At 32.0% G+C, this 18,449-nt stretch overlaps 1 protein-coding gene across 2 annotated transcripts in view; it reads left to right on the top strand.

Annotated features, from left to right (window-relative positions):
* Window positions 1-18,449, top strand: part of pxb (putative Hedgehog signaling attenuator pxb) — a 699,312-nt gene that overhangs the window by 413,564 nt on the left and 267,299 nt on the right. Inside the window, exons 5-6 of one of the 2 annotated variants that reach the window (XM_085948240.1) lie at window positions 2,887-3,022; window positions 5,675-5,849. In XM_085948240.1, coding sequence (XP_085804366.1) covers window positions 2,904-3,022; window positions 5,675-5,849 — 294 coding nt within the window. In that variant the 5' untranslated portion in view covers window positions 2,887-2,903. Of the gene's footprint in view, window positions 1-2,883; window positions 3,023-5,674; window positions 5,850-18,449 lie in introns of both variants that reach the window. The other variant, XM_085948239.1, reaches the window with a different exon arrangement.

The raw sequence follows: 18,449 nt of genomic DNA on the forward strand, positions 1-18,449 counted from the left end.
TCTTGATAAACTTCATAATATATAACATGTTTGTTATAAATACTTTGTGAATACAAGTACCTAGCAGTGACGAAGAGTCCACACTAGGCTATTATTTAAAGCCTACCTTCTTAAGAAAAATAATTTTTATTTTCATGTTGACATATTTATATAATCACAAATAATAATATATTCAATATACCCAAAGACATCTATCGTACAATTGTCATAATTTTACGATCGTTTCCCATATTTTAATAAGCACCATCTATGGCATCTCTCGAAAGTTAAAAAAAATAGAACACACCGCGTTTCGCTTCACATATTGTATAGGATTATTTTCGCGTGAATCGACGGGTTTTCAATATGAAGTTTTTTCTCATTATTTCAAAATGTCTGGCGTCCCGCATACAAATGTACAAGCTGTTTTGCTAGCGCTTACGTCACGAGAGCTTATTTATTAAAAATAATTAATAATAAGATAATTTAAAAATTAATTTCTATGCGATTCAATCACATAAATATATATTGATTGTTAAAAATATAAAATAATTTATCTCGTGATTTTTATTTATTTATTAGTTCACTCAATAGACAATTTAGATATCTGATATTGTACCTACATAAGTCTGTGTTTTAAATATAGAAATTTTTTAAATGTCTAGTATTACGGGTTAAATTATAAATTGTAATGGAATATAATACATATACAACAACGGATATTTTCATAGATGATAGGTATTATATTTTGAGCGTATGTTACGTTTATAAAATGTTTAGGAAAATACATAAGTAATTCAAACTAATTGCTTATTTTTATGGACAAATTATAACAAACCAATTAAGCTTTTGAAATTTCTTCGTTTTAGCGTACCTATTCATCAGTAGTAATATTAGGTTATCTTCTTATTTCCCGCAAATATATGTGACAAGCATGGTTACTCCCACAGCCTACCTCTTTCAAAAAGTCACCCTTCGCCACAGGTACCTAGTATAAGAATAATTTATATGATAACTAATTGAACATTTTCACAACGATAGCACATTATAATGATGTACATTTATATTTCCTACCAGCGTTACTATGTTTTTTTCTTGCCTGATTCAGCATTTTCTTTTTATGGCATTTGGTGTGGGTATGGTGTTAAATCAAAAAAACACCTCAAATAAACTAATTATAACAAATGAAAAAAAAATATTATACAGTATTTATTTGAAAAACCTCATACTACCCAGTATAATACGAATATTATAATATATTAAATCGTATACTTAAAACCAATATTGCAATAGTCAAATTTCGTAGGTTTCTGTATTAATTTTTAGTTGTATGTCTTATTCATTGTTATGAAACTATACATTCTTTTTAAATCTTTATTCTCGTGAAAACAATAATTGTAACTTATTGTTTTGGAATGCTAATTTATAGTTTTTTTTCCTCATTTTGAGAAAATGTACAATTTTTTCTGCTATCTATACAGGTCACCCATAGATTGAAACAGTAATTTTTGGTTTTGAATCGTTAATTTCTGTTAATCAGAAATCGTAAGTTTAATATGGCATACAGTTCAAAACTACATACCGTTTCAGTCTATGGATAGACTCCTAGCTTTGTTCTCTCACTTTGTCTGGTATATTTTTATGAATAACTAAAAGACTGTTTTCTATTAATGGTTACCAAATTTCTCGGTCTAACTTAACCTCACATATCTTGAATTCTTAAGTTTCGAGTTATATACAGTACTCCAGGACTTAAACAAATACTACGACGCAAGTATCAATAATATGTGAATAAGAAGCTTTATAACGAGATCCGTTACTGCAAGTCCGCCGGTACCGGCACTTGAAAAGCTAGTGCCATAACGGCCCGGCACCATGCCGTACAATAACGGCCGTTGTAACGGCGTCGTTAGCAGCGCAACGGAAGGCCTGCCACGCAATAAACTAACGACCGAAACGTCAAAGGGACGCAATAAAGCACCGCTCTCGGCGAATCATCATATTAACGAATATATTTATATCCGTTCAACTCCACATGTTGAACGGTCGTTATTCGAGATAGTTATGATGATAGTAAACGGGATAGGTCAAATCCTACTGAGGAGATTAACATATAATACTTAAATTAAACCATTTTACCACGTTTTTCTTAGCTTGTATTATTGTTTGTCCGGTGGTTTTTTATCCAGTACAAATCTTGCAATCAATTTTTAACTAACTTCCCGACTAGCTAGACATTTGAAACTTTTAGAATATATCAGAACACGATGCCAATGCATTCTTTTAATACTTTAGCCATATGTAAGTAGAATTGAATTCATTTTCAGTTAATTCTGTTTTGTATGAAAAGTTATTTCGGAAGAAATCCGTAATCAAATCCACTATTATTGGTTGCTAAGGAGGTGGTCCTAGCAACTAAATTATTAATATATACGTGCGTTATTATGGAAATCAAAATGAATTTCAGTATTCCATATTTGTTTGTTGCAAAATAGCAAAAAACTGATTTGTTGACAATTGCCATATTTGTCCTAAATTATTATTAATACACATAATTGTCAAGTTTATATGATTATATATGATGATAACAGAAAATTTAAAAAAGTATATAAAAAGTTATTTTTATCTTGTAAGTATTTTACTTTAAGACTTGCCATTAACCGTAACCAATTGACTTCTAGTAGATAGTTCCTTAGCATATCCTAAAATTTACTTACCTAAACTAGATGTTCAGTGGTAAAATGCATTTTTTCTCAGAAATTAAAGTTTAATGTATTGTAGTAAAGTTATATTGGCATTATTTTGGGTTAGGTTAAGTAGCGAAACTGAAATGTTCTTATAAAAAAACCTTGCTATAAATCAATCAATAATAACGGTTTAACATATATTTTTTCCTTGTTCCAGTAGTCCTGCGGCACTCCCGCATGGATCGTCAGGAGACAGACGAGAGTGGCGTGCAACTGAGAGAACCATCATCAGCCAGACTACTCTATCCTCAAGAAACTGATCATTCAGAAGGTGACCATTCCGTCCAGCACAACAGGTACTATCGACAAACACCAACAGTGCATAACAATACATAACTTGAAAAACCTCAGATATATATATACCTACTAGAAAATATATTTGAAAAAAATACCAAACCCGACGGGATTTGTACCTATAACTACTGGTATCGTGCCAATGTGATTTAACCAATTAAACTAAGAACATCCTAGTTATATAATATAATTTTAACTAGTAGTTATTACATGTTATGCTTATCAAATTGCGTTAATTTTGACTACCTATCGGTGTTTGTGTTTTAAATTAAGGTATCATTGATTGCTTTAATTACTAACCGACGCCCGGCTCTCACCAAATATTTAGTTATGACGTACTTGGACTTGCTAATAATTTAATAAACCATTTCTTTTCTTCAAAGAACGTAACGTTGTAACATCTCAGACCTACTAAAAATATTTTATAGTCAAAAATAACCCAATGTGATACGCATTTCATGTAAGAACTACTAGTTAAAATTATCGCAATTTGTTTATTCTGAATTTGATCGCATTTTAACTGGTATAAGTGAGATGAAAAACAACTCAAAAACCCAAACAAATAAATAGGTATACCCTGTGTGAAGTATAATAAAAGTTTATAAAATGACTTTTATGCCTAAACATTTATACCTAACGAAATATCGCGTAGAACGCAAAACTAATATCGTGGAAAGTGACTTTCCATTGTGCATAAATGGTAAACAACCAATTCGTGCCACCAGTGCTCACGTATACATTTGAAACCAAGAGCATCGGTGTAAAAGAAGGGCATACGGTCAAAAAACCTTAAAATAAACTAATGAAAAGGGAGGCAGATAAGGTTTTCGCATTGATAGAAGTCGCCAAGGTAAAGGAGTGGTGTGGTTCTTAGACACGGTTGATCAAAGAAAATACGTAGCAGCAAAGAAGTAGAGGCCAAGATGAGTAGGAGGTGTTAGAGGAGCCTTTTTACAGCAGTGGATTAAGATTATGATGCATACTCGTAGTAGTATATGAAATCGTTAAATGAATAAGTATGAAATAATTACAGGTATGCAACCTACCCGTTGTTATTAAGTTTATTATCAACAAAAACAAATTAAACGAAATTGCAGTTTCAACCAACAATAGTGCAGTTATGAAAACACCCACTCGTTTGCTTGATTCACTCCTCTTGATGCATGAGAAATAATGAAGTCTTTATGTTATTGTAAACACGATTCTTAATCCGTCGGCTTTCGTATAATTAACTGTGTTTATTCAGAATTACAATGCGCAATCTCAGGCAATAAATCGGATTTTCGCCCACCGCTCTGAGATTCCCCGGTTATATTTAGGCAAAATGCAAACTTTGCACACAAACACGTTGGAGTCATATTTAATTTCCCAATTTATAGAAGTTTATAATAATTTAACAACTCGTGCAATTTATAATTCTACTAATGATATTAAACAGACACTGCACTTTTTAATATACTACAATGTAAACCACAGTATCTTGTATTTTTCCTTTATGTCGTCGTAGGCAACTAATTATTCTGTGTTTGTCTTAAAGGCGATACAGTTATTTTAAATAAATTATTATATTCACATCAACGCAACGCAGCGACGAAGGTATATGGTCAAAACGCTTCCCCTTTCACAATGAAATGCAGTCATTAGTCCTTTACCTGACTGACTACTCAAGTATCCCCATTTCGAAAATTTATTGACTGGGGTTTTGGCCACGTTTTTGGGCTTTTCTCCTACTGTGCAACGTGACTATTACGTGACTTAAGAAATCATTAATGTCGTTTGACGTTAATATTCGCTGTATTAACTCTTTCATATCTTTTATGTCCATATGGATAAATCTAAACCGCAGACCATCAGTGGAAAATGGTGTCGGTAGGCTGTTAAAATCCGACTGAAATAGTACATACTAAACTTTGTCAGTCAAACATATTTGTTTTCGTTGAATTAAGACTACAGTGTATATATGGTGTTTGTTAGTTTTTAAATTTCAATTAAGTTCAGCCTAATCCAAGCCATAGTAGATAATAGAAAAAAAACAATCGTTTATCTATAAAATATCTAAACATTTATCATAAACAAACATCATACCATTAAACCATACATAAGTTTACATACTTATTCTATAGAATATAGACGAACATTTTTTATCAATTATGGTTTGGAAATGCAGGACTTAATGAATTAAAAATATGCATTGTTAATGTCAACGAAAACAAATAAGTATTACTAAAAAGTGTGCACTATTTTTGTCGGATCGTATTCCTAATTATGGTTTTATTTAAATTTATAAACTAACCAGCACCATCTACAAATTGTATTCTTAGTTCAATAAAAACAAATAGGTCATCATGACAAACGTTAGTGTGCCCTCCACCTCTCGCCACCGTTGACCACGTCATTGAGTCCCGCTTTCTGATAACTTTTCCGGGGATAGTTCCTGCCATATACCTAGCTGATGAAAAAAATAAGGATCTGTTGGTACATCTCTAGTGAAAGCTAAATTTCCTTTACTCTGTAATTATGTATTGATAAAATCATGACTATTTCTGTGAATATTTCTTGGTTATCATTAGGTACATGCTGCATGTTTCTGCTAGAGAAAATTTGATATTAATTTAGTAAATGAAATTACTTACTAATATTCTTCTGTCTTTCAGTGGACGAGATCCTCCTAGTATGCGGGTGGAGATGGAGAGGGTGGATTGCGACTGTCTTGGTCCTCCCCCCGAATTTCTTCTTCCGCCGCCTCCGAGACCTCCAATCCTTCAGCCTCCAGATTATTTCTGCACTGATGACCCTATCCCAGACCTTGAGGCCTGCGACGCTGAACCGGTAAGTCGATTATTATTGAAAATTATATTAAATAATATGCCAATATTTTACAGGTTATTTTTCTTAATATAGCTTTAATCAAATACCCAAATAATGTTTTCTTAACATCGTAGAGTAGTATATTGGGATGGTTGCAATATTTTTAAAAAGAGAGCTGAAGAGTTTATCAACGTAGAACTGCATTTTACCACGTTTTTATTAGGTCGTATTCTTGTTTGTCCAGTACAATTTTTTTCTTGTGTGTTCAGTCCTAGCAACTAAATTAATAATATATACGTGCGTTACTATGGAAATCAATATGACATTTCAGTATTTCTATCAAGCACAAAAAAAAGTATTTATTAATACATAGAATTGTCAAGTTTATATGATTCAACAGAAAATTTAAAAACGTGGTATATAAAAAGTTATTTTTATCTTGTAATAATTTGTTAGTGAGAACGACTTTGGGTGAAATTATTGACAGCAATGTTATTTGAATATTTTGTTTTGTTCATTGAGTGAATGACTAGTTCATCAAGTAAAATGTTAACGTCTGTATATTTGCACCTAATTGCAACAGGAACGCAATTATCGTCACTCGTGTCACCGACACTGATGATCCAACCAGTATATTTTTTGTATTACTATATTCATTGCTTCTAACGTTATACCCCGTTTACACGTGTATGGATTTACTGCTGACAGTACGTGTTATCGCGGCCATAACAAGGAAATACACGTGTAAACATACTGTATTAACATACAATTTGCAAGATTGCATCCACGGATCAAAAAAGTTCGGAAGCTTCTGAAGTTTCGTGTCACAGTTGGGATTTTTTTCTATATCTACGCCTGCGCAGTAGAATGATAGCGGCGAATCTGCCGGTAAAAAACTACACCGCGCAGACTCATTTTAAGGTATACTGATTTTTACGACCTGTCAAGTACTACTATAAAATGACAACATCGCATCTCGCTTACTCTTGAAGAATAAGATTGGCGACAGTCAGCACTTTTTAAAGTGTAAACAGTTATCGCGATAGTTTAAAATACACAGCTGCAAGTAAATCCATGCAAGCGTACAGGCGCTATTATAAACAATTGTAACTTACGACTTATTTCGAACACAAAGACGTATTTAATTGTACGTCTAAAAATACAGAATTAGAAGATAAACGTAACTCGGCGAGTACTCGCCTTGTCGTGTTATCTAATTATACTGAATACGTTTTAATTATGTCACCGAGCAGACTTGTCTGTAATTATATTAGCTTCTCCATCAATCAATCCAAAGCAAACTTAGTAATTAAAAGTGGATTCTGACTAACTTCATTACGATCTGAAACTTTAGGGAGTGTTTCGTTATTTTTGAAATAGGTATTAACGTATTTCTGTCGCGATCTATTATTAAATAAACAAAACACATTATAATTATTATTGATTATATTTTTTATTTGGTATGTTTATTTAAAAGTTTTCGTATTTTTACAAAGTTTTTATTAGGTCGTATTCTTATTTGTCCGGTGGTTGTTTATCCAGTACAAATCTTGTCAGTCAAACCAGTCAAACCCGACTAACTAGACATTTGAAACTTTTAGAATATATCAGAACACGATGCCAATGCATTTTTTTAATACTTTTAGCCAGCTATCTTTAAGTAGAATTGAATTCATTTTCAGTTAATTTTGTTTTGTATGAAAAGTTATTTCGGAAGAAATCCGTTAAAAGTAAAACACAAATATTGGTTGCTAGGGGGTATGGGGTCCTTGAAACTAAATTATTTACGTTACTATGGAAATCAATATGAATGTCAAAATGACATTTCAGTATTCTATATTTATTCAGTATTTCTATCAAGTACAATTTTTTTGATCGTTTAAGCTAGTCAAGTCAAGTTTATATGATTCAATAGCAAATTTAAAAACGTATATAAAAAGTTCTTTTTATCTTGTAATTATTTCATAAATGTTTTAGGAAATTATGTAACTATGATTTGATTTTTTTAATATATAATTATATTTTATGAGCTGTAAGACTGGATCTTAGAATTTTGTATTAGGTGAGAATGTCTAATTAGAGTGAATTAAATCTGTCATATTCATTATAAAATTAAGTGAAATAAGTCTTATATTTTTAAACTTATATATTAGGCATTTTTTTTAAATAAATATAAATACGTAGTTATTTAATCACAATCGTCAACATAATTCATGGACCAGAGTTAACCCTGTTTTCCTCAAGTCATTTTCACTAGTCTGGTATATCCTCCATAATCCGGGATTCAAATCGCTCGTCCTCCCAACATTCCTCCGCCTAGATAGATGACTTTGCTTCAAAAACTTTCCGGACTGGTCGACCCTCACCAGTCCAGGTTTGAAAAATGTTCTTCGATTCTACATTTTTATCCTTTCGTCTCAGGATCTTTCGTTCAACAATCAGAAGGCCGTTCTTAGACTTGTTGCGTATGACCCAACATTCTGATCCATATTACAAAAATTGACCTCAGCAGTGTTTTTCATATCTGTTTTTTTGTTCATGACGACTTTCCGAGACGCTAAAATCCGTTTGGATTAAAAAAAAACAAACCAGCACCTTTATACCATTGTCCCCATCGCGATGGGATTATTGAGTTATTATTGCTTTGAATATTCTAAGAGATTTCTTAGCGTAGCGAAGAGTATACAATGGAATAAAGTTGCTATTGAGATTCTCTGAAGACATCCGTAGCGAATGGCCGTTCATCTTCGCTTTGACGAAAGGCTCTAAGGTCCGTTTTCATACCTCTTCTTACTCATAAAGTCAAACCATCGCACGGTGGTTGTTTATTAACTCACGTCGAGGTTACATATTATTATGTATTTAGTACAAACTAATAATTTTTATTTTGGATAGTCACACATTGTTAAAATACGGGACTTATTTTTTATGTTGATTTTATTATTTAGTTATTGATTTCAGACTCTATTACGACACACATATATATTTCGAACTGCAATCTTGTAGTATAACAAAATAATTTTAATTAGTTTTACATAAATTGCGGATGGACTAGATTTGTACTGAATGTTCGGTGACGTGTATTTTTATTATCGCCAGAGAGAGTTATTTATGTTTTTTTTAAATATAAATAACCATGCCTTTACTTTTTCGTACAAGGTGGTTGGGTGGGTTCGTTGCATTGATGTGGGGTTAATTAGGTTCCTCCATTTATATCTTTAATTTTCTCTATGGCCAGGATTAAATATTTTGTGTAGTTTTCTTGTGTTGTTCTATTGCTTAGAACTTCGTGAGGCTTTTGGAGGTAAATTTCATGATTATGCTGTCTACACCGAGTCCTGAGAGTCAATCGCTCCCTTTTTAGTATAGGGCAGTCGTTGATGACAATCCATACAGTTTGAGATGTGTTGCCGTCACATGGACAACAGTCATAATCTCTCAATTTAAATCTTTTAAGGTTCAAATAGACTATATGACGATCGGGCACATAATATGCTAAGAGCGATTTAGTGTCTATGATCAAATCTATGCCATTCCGACATATTATACATACATATTGTATGACAGCTATGACATCGTATTTACACTCTGTGGCACCCTGTGACACAGGAAGCCAACATAAGAAACGGGTTTTTCGGCATTTATATGACCGATCGTCATAGAGTCTGTTTGAGCCATTAGATAGGCTCGCACCGCTCCGTGGCCTGTTAGTATCTGTGTGAGTTCGTGTGATATTTTTATATTCCTGGCAAGAGTGATGGCAGAGTTTATATTTGGTATAAATTTCTGCGTTATTGTTCCTGTGGCGGATGTTGTGTATCTTAGTTTTCATAGCTCTATTGTGTCTATCATTTATTCGACAATTTTTTGTAATAATTAAAGTTAAAAATAACCATAGACAAACAGTAAACACTGTGTAAAATGTAATAATACTTCTAACCGAATGCCGCCAAATTCAGTTAAGAGGAATAAGAAGTGTAAATTTTCATTTCGGCAAACATAGAGTGCGCCTATAAATAAACTTTTTGTTAATTTGGAAGATCGAGTTTAAATTACCATTTTCGGAGTTGGCCGAGAATTGAATTCGCTTAAGCAAAAACTTCTCCCGGGAGCGGAAGACAAAGTTGTGGCGAAAAATTTTCCGCCATTTTCGTCTGGACGTCCGTCGTCATTTCAATTGTATAATTTTTCATTTTTTTAAATTTTATTATTTTTACCAGCTCAGTTAACTTTCAGGTTTTATTAATTTCATAATTTATTGCATCTAATTATCATTCTTTAAAGTTGATAATTTTTAGAATGCAATAATAATATGTGGTATTTGGTTGTAGGTGGGTGGGTGACTAGTAAAACACTTAAGACACATTTGACTTTTAAGTTGATTATATTTATAAAAATATTAATTTTAACTTATGTGCATGACTGTTTAATACGCGTGTATCTTCTACTTAGACCTGCAAAGGACTGGTTCAATGAGGCTACAAATATAGAATTAATTTCATTTGAAGTCAGTGTGTAATTTCTGTAAGAAAATACTTATTGTAATTAATTTAATTTTAATTCACAGTTCTACTACACATACTATAAATTTAATCTACCTTCCAGTATCTATACCCGAATTAAACTTAAGTAATATTTATTTCGTAACCTGTTCGCAATCAATGATTTTTTTCGATTGCATATTTCGAACAAATTTTTACCATTAATTTCAGTTTGCAACAATCATCATTTTCTATAAATAATTTACCATATTATTTCATTCGAAGTCGAATTCGACTGCAATCGAAGTTTACAGTTTCGTGTCACGGCCTGGTTATATAGTCAACCATGGTTTGTAAGTACTTTGACAAGTTGAAATCGTTGTTAATTATTGGCATGTATTATTTTTTGTCGGGATCTCATAATTAAAAATTGCCAAGGCTTGGCTCTAGTCCTTTTGGGATTCAGTAGCATACAAAGTCTGTGTCAGTGAAAACTCTACAAAACACTTGATTTGATTCTAAATATTTTTAATGTGTCTCTTTCTCGTCCTCTCCGACATTCAACCTGACGTTTTTCCAAGTTGACGTCCTTATATGACCAAATAATTGGAGAGTCCAGCAAAGCCAAACTCAGGAGAATTCGCTGTCTATAAAAAGGTAGCTTTGTTTACCTCTCCACAAAATTCTCAGCATCCGTCTCCAGTACCACATATCTCTATGTCTTTTTATTACCTATACCATGAAAGTCTCAATAAATTCACATTCTTATTAAATATCTTGCAATTAACTACTTATTTCTTTTATTCAACGAAAAATTATTCACAAGATTTAAGAATGCACCATTATAATTATAGAACATACATAATTTTGAAAAACACTTCTGAGAAAATATATTATAACCAAAAGAAAAAATCCCTTACTTTTTTCAAAAAGATTTTTTTTTATTGGTTATTATATATTTTCTCAGAAGTGTTTTTCAAAATTATGTATGTTAAATATCTTGCATTGTATGAATGAGTCGCCCGTTTCCAAAAATCATCCAGTCCAGTTTTGACATAAAAATTAACTGAATATGCAACTTTATTCCTCACATATTCTATAAACAATTCTAAAACTAATCTTTTGCAGTCGGTATAACAGTCAAAAAGCATCGTCCAATTTCAAAATGCATCTTGTCCGTCTGGTGGCCATTTTCAAATATCATCTTTTCTATTGTTACAGAGTGAGTATTTTGAAACTTTCGCTCAATACGGGAAAGTATATCATGTTCCGCAAAACTTTCAAGTGTTTAATTGAAAAAAATCTGTAATTAGAATATGAAAAGCACCCGCCCAGTGGGTCAAGAAAAAATGTTGTTTTTTTTTCTTCTATATATTTAGGTTCCATACACGATAAATATCTCAAAATAAAACAAAATGGACAAGATGAATTTTGGAAATGAGCGACTCAAGTATAGTAAGTACTTAAATTTTGTAAATTGTATTTTGTATAGGTACTTATATCATTATAAATGAGATTCTTTTATGGAATATTTTCAGCCAGTAGTAAAAATATTACAGTAATATAAAAATCTTATTCATTATCACTCACAGACGTTAGCACATGTACCTACGGTGTTTAATATAAAATATTGTATTGAAATTTAAAATTATTTTTCTAGGAAATTAAAAAAAATATCAATAGAACACTATTATCGACAGTTTCTAACGTGTCAGTTATTCAAGACGCTTTTTCTTCTCTTACATTATTTCGAAGAAATACAATTTTAAAAACATCCTTATAAAGGTCTACATACTTATTCAATCCTACAATAATTTATTTTAATACAATATTTCATTTGAATAAAATTTTCCTTTGAAATAGTTTCTAAACTGTAGAAGCTTTTCACAGTGGTTTCCTGATACCCGCTGGTATACTAAAATGTTTGCGCGGAACGTATTTCCGAGAAGGTAATCCAAAAAAACCCAACTTGCAGGAGAAAAGTAACTTATAAAGCCTTATTATGTTTTTCTTCACATAAAGACCACTCGTATTTTGAGGTAGGGTATTCTACCCTTAACAATTTGCTACGCATACCGATTTTTCCACAGTATTTTACATATATGTAATTATATAACATAATATGTTATTATGCTACCTACTGAGATTGTTAATAAATAATACACGTCTATGTGCAGCCAATTTTTGAAATATTCAGTATATATTCTTCAATAATATAGATTTAAGCCTTAGCTATATATTTGAATACAATATAATTCCTAATAGTAATAGTATAATATGATATCGGTCGGTAATTTTGAGTTTTTTAAATTTGCTAATTTATAAATAACAAACCACATACGTATTTGAGTCGTCTAGACAAAGCTCGATGACACCCATGATGGCCGCGTGGCTTAAGGGCCGGTCTATAGTGTCGAGGGTCCCAGGTTCGAATCTTGGGTCTGGCAAGTACACAAATTGTTTTTCAATTTGTGTATGAATCAGAGTATGGACCTAATAGGTTGAGCAAGTGGCTGACATCCATTTTTCGTAAAAATAAAATCTGTTAATACAAACCTCCACTCTGTGGAGGCCCATATGATCCTATTGGGATCGGACATGGTCGAAAGAAGAAAGAAAGAAGAAGACAAAGCTCACATTTTGCAATTGATTCTAAACGCATTAATATATATATAGAAAAATTGTTGGGTGACAAAAGTCATTTTAAACCATGTAAAAGTCGTTGAAAAAGTTAAAAAGTCATAGTGTGAGATGTGTGTTTGCAGCCTTAGAAGTATTAAATATATTTTAATAAAATTTTAATTCGACTCACTCACTCATTAATATTCAAGGAAATTATATACCTTTCCTTTAATTATAAAAAACATTGCTCTGGTGGTTTTTTGCGATTATCTCAAAACTCGATTTTTTGAATATGTGAGTTATGACTCTAGGCAACTCATTTATGTGTATTTCATAAAAATAAAGTTTTTATAGTTTATCAATTTAAAATGTAATTCCTGAAAAATCGCTGTTATTGGCTTATAATTTTTCCGCGGCTTAAGCGTCGGCCTATAGTGTCGTGGATCTCAGGTTTGAATCCTGGGTCTGTCAAGTACACATATTGTTTTTCAATTTGTGTATGAGTCAGAGTAGGGACCTAATAGTTTGAGCAAGTGGCTGACATCAATTATTAGGATCGGACATGGTCGAATAAAATATGCATGAGATGTTTTTAAATTATGTATGATAAGTTATCATCAAAGTTAATAGTTAAATTCTATTTGTAATTTTGTTCAAGTGGATGTAATATTTCTATTACATGGACGAATCCTCCAGAAACCTCTCTCGTATAAATAATATTATGTTACGCCTACCCCCCTCCCTCCGCCATCTACGGCAACTCTCCTTATTATTTTTCTTACTTCTCACAAATTGAAATGCAAATTGGAGAGAGTTTTAAATAAAAAATAAATATACACACAATATCTACCTTCGCCGTGAGATCTAGACCACTCCGCGGGGAAACCCCATAGATGCTACACAGCCTGAAATAACAGTTTAGCAAATAGGTTTCGTTTATTTTATTATTGCATGGATAAAGTACACTTATGGGGTGATGCTGAATGTTCTACTTATTCAGAATTTCTCTTTGATACTCTCTCTATAGTCTACACAGTATTGTTCCCAGGAATAGGCTATATTATTATACTGGGAAAATAGAATATACCTTTCATATAATATTATTATAGTCTACCTTTTCCTTATACAATGTCACAATAAATTAAATTTTCATCGTATCAGCCAATCTTGGTCCACTGCTGGACTTCAAATTAAGAAATTACACAATTTAAAAAGATTTCTAAGAAAATACATAACCAATTTTTGAAATAAAAGGATTTGAACCTTGCGGCGAGATTTGCGTACATATTCCTTGACTACTAAGCTATCATCATCATGCATGTCACTATAACTCTTTATTCTCTTTCAGTCGTTTTTGCGACCTTCATCTTTCGGGATCTTCAGACACTATGCGCACTCACCAATAGTAAATTCGCGCTGACAACGAATACAATTTAAGCCGAGAGCAGTTGTCAAAACGAATTACAAGTTTAGAATGGTATTCTTGACACATGTTTGAGTTTATTCCATATTTTTCTACACTCGAGATCGGTTGCCTGTTACTTCACACCCCAGTGGCAAAGGGTGGAGGTAGGCTGTTAAGATCCACCATAAATGGTGACACTAAACTTTGTCAGTCATACGTTTTTGTTTTCATTGAAATAAGACTATAATTTATAGACGGTGTTGGTTAGTTTTTAAATTTAATTAAACCCTGCGAAAATTAAACCACAATAGGTAATAGTCAAAAATACTCGTCTATCTATAAAATATCTAAAATTATTATGCAATTAAATCTTACATAACTTTGGATATTTGACTGGTATAATGATATTTTGAATCTATTATAGTTTCATTTAGGCAGAGCCTAATGAATTTAAAAAAAAATGAACCAACATTAATAAATGTGTAATATGTATTCTTAATCCAGCGAAAACAGATAAGTATGAATGAAAAAGTGTGCATAATTTTATCGTATCGCCCAGAATATACCAAAACTATTATGGTTTCGTTTAGGTAAGATTTAATTGATTTTAAAAACTAACCAACACCATCTGTAAGTTGTAGTCTTAGTTCAATAAAAACAAATACGTATGACTAGCAAAGTGCAGTATGCATTATTTATGGCGGATACCTAGCCTACCTCCACCATTCGCTACTGGTATGGAGTCTTCACTGGTAATCATAATTTTAACTACGTAATCAGGAGTATGACATGTATTGATTTTTGGAGTCTTCTAAGATTTATTTATTTATTTATAAACGACAAACTACACATAATATGACACCTACAATGAAATATTACAAAGAGTCTTATGACGATTTTATAAATAATGTTTGCCTACCAATCAATAGATCAAAGATTCTATCATCTGTAATATTCATTAAAGTAATACAAAATGACGTAGTATATTGTTTATGTATTATATTATTATGACGGATCTTAACAGTCTACCTCCACCCGTCGCTACTGCCATACCCATTAAGTACCTATTTCAGTTCCCATTAATTATGTGTTCCTTGCGTATTACCTACTAAGTATATGAGTAAGTATATAAACTATTTTTAAAAACCATTAGTATATACATTTTAATTATAATATTGACTATTGATACATTATGTACCTAAACGCATTAAATTGTCATTACTCATAAACAATGGCTTTCTTCAATATTTGGCAAATAAGAAATGTCACTAATATCTACTAGCACTAAAATATATTATGTATTTTGATAGATAGATCTCTGCATTATATGAATATAATAGACTTAGACAAAGACTACCTTGAAAGCCTTTTAAAACTGTATGTACCTACTGTTACACCCCCGTATGGTCCCCATTTGGGGACGTCTTTGTGTATCTGGAGAGGCCCGAATCAGTATCGAATCCAACAAATAGTAACGGCTGATTGCGAAAATAATTAAATAATGTTTAATATCTGTCTAATAAATATCTGACCGGCAACATTGTCAAAAAAAAAATACGAATGGCAACGCCGCATTTTTGCACGGCTCGCAAGTGTGACCGTTTGTTTTGGCGGCAGAAGCTTTTTTGACAGCACGCAGAAAACACTGTTCGCTCGCGCTACGCATATTTCGTCATCCGAAAAATAAATTATAAAAAATGTAGTAATCTAGTATATATTAACACCAAATAAACTCGTCGTTTCCGAAACAATTCCGGTGTGTTATTGTTCACCTCCACATCCCGAACCCAGACAAAAAAAAACCATAACGAAGTAAAAGTGACAGTTTGTTTTCACTTACCAAAATGGAGAGAAGTGATACTACCTATGTCATAACGTTTATTCAATTTTCAAGAATTCGATCTGTCAGATGCCTTAAAACCTTAAAATTTAATAAAAAATCACGAAGGTTTTCGTTTAAATCGTCAATGTAATAAAAATGTAAATGTAGCCTCACATTACCTACTGTTATTCTTGCTTAGAAAAAATAATATTACAATTCTCTGACTCAAATAATATGATTGTAATTCTTGAATTCAAATAATATTATTGTAATTTTATTGTAATAATATAAAACCTATTCTACCATCAGGGCACATTTTCAATATCAAGAAAACGGATCAGGGCATTAGCAAAATGACTTGCAAAAACATTTTCAAATAACTCACAGGGCGTTACAATTGATCGCAGTTACGCAGAAAGCGCCAAACTGCCAATGTAGGTATTGATAGATTAATAAAAATCATATTGTATATAATATGCATTATAATAATGTAATAATTACCTTTAAAAATTATCTAGTTCTATGAATATTTTTTTCACTATGTACTAGAACTTCGTTCGAGTATTTGTATAAAAATTTATTGTCAATTAATAAACCATGTCTTTTATTCAATGAATAATTCACAAGATTTGAGCCAATTAATGATACCTTTCCCTTTAATGGTGTTACAACCGAAATAGCTATTTACAAACTTTTTAAAAACCTGTAGAAATTAATCATATTTTCATTTCTTGATACCTTTCCCATTCACTGCCGACCTTTTAATTAATATTTAATTGCCACATTTAAATAACATGCTAATAATATCTAATGGTCACCTGATGGGCAACAACGCCGATAATCAACATTAACGCAATTTGGTAAGCAATTCATGTAAGAACTACTAATTAAACTCATCGTGTAGCGGCCATGATTTCGAAAAAAGACCCAAAGATGACGCTGCTCACGTGCCTGGAAGTCGCGAGCGTTATCCAAGTGGAAAAGGATATTTCCCTATTTTTATTGCGTAATTTTCACTCCCAACTTATCAGCTTCAGCTTAGTCTGATTAGCGCTGACCCCTTTGATTATACAAGCCCTCTATTTTGAAACTAAGCACCTTATACTATGGAGATCCGTTTCTAGAGCTAAGTGTGGTTAACTAGTTGTCAAATGCGATACGCACCTGAAGTGAACTAATCCTTTATTAAGTTCATCTGCTCATAGGGTCGAGCGAGTCGATGTTGATAATCTGTTTTCGAGTAACGTTTGAATTACTCTCTTTCATTGTTGATCATTCTCTGTTAACTCTGAATAGAATAAAACCGGAGGTGTTTCTATTTTATAACAAACAATCTTATAATCGTAATTAATTATGATGCCCTTAATTGATTAAAGCACATTGGCGCGAATCCAGTGGTTACAGTTACATACATTGTATGGAAGTAGGGATCACGCACACTCTAGTGCACGCCAACCAAGGTCTTGGGAAGTTGCTCCTGGGACACTCTCGGTACAAATTTTAACAGCGCCTATCGTTCGTTACGCCACGGTATACGCCTGCATAATGGTTAATAATGGAGACGTGGCGGGTGGTGGAGGGAAAAGCAAGGTTACAGATTCAAGTCCCGTCGGGCGTCGCATATAAAAAATTCTAGTAGGTAAATAAATATTATATCTGAGGTGTTTTCAAAGTATGTATATATATATATTGTTTTTATAAATACTCTATTATAATCTTAGTAGATTACAATATCTACCTTTAAAGTAAAATCTTTGAAATATATTATTTTATTTCAGTAAACTATTCAATATGATACAAAATACATTTATTTCATTTATGACTAATAATAATTTTTAGATAAGTTATAAAGAAAACGTACTGACAAAGATGAGAAAATAAATTGTGCTATTTAAAGACAACAAGAAATTTAACTTGCTTATTTATTCTGTATTATCCAAATGGAGGATTCCAACAGCTGCTTAGGACCACGCCACACTGTGCAGAGCCAAACATAATTTTGTTGGAACGTCTTACCCTCTTCCGTAATTTATCGACCACACTAGCTGCTAATTCTACGAATGAATATAAACAGTGTTACTATTTAATATTAACCAATTTCCAGCAACTAAAATCTTCTATTTTGGTACAGACCTTTACTAATGAATGATCAGTAACATTAAGAAATTAATCGTTGACTTTTGGGTAGTTTACATAATGTTTGTCCACCAAAAATTAACAATTACTGTCTTAAAAATATTTACTTATTGGAATTATATACCAATTTTCTTTATAGTATTAAACAGTTGGCG

This window comes from Rhyacophila brunnea, unplaced genomic scaffold (genome assembly GCF_057557595.1).
Source record: "Rhyacophila brunnea isolate RB1 unplaced genomic scaffold, BYU_Rbru_1.0 scaffold_20, whole genome shotgun sequence".
NCBI classification, from domain to species: Eukaryota; Metazoa; Arthropoda; class Insecta; order Trichoptera; family Rhyacophilidae; genus Rhyacophila; species Rhyacophila brunnea.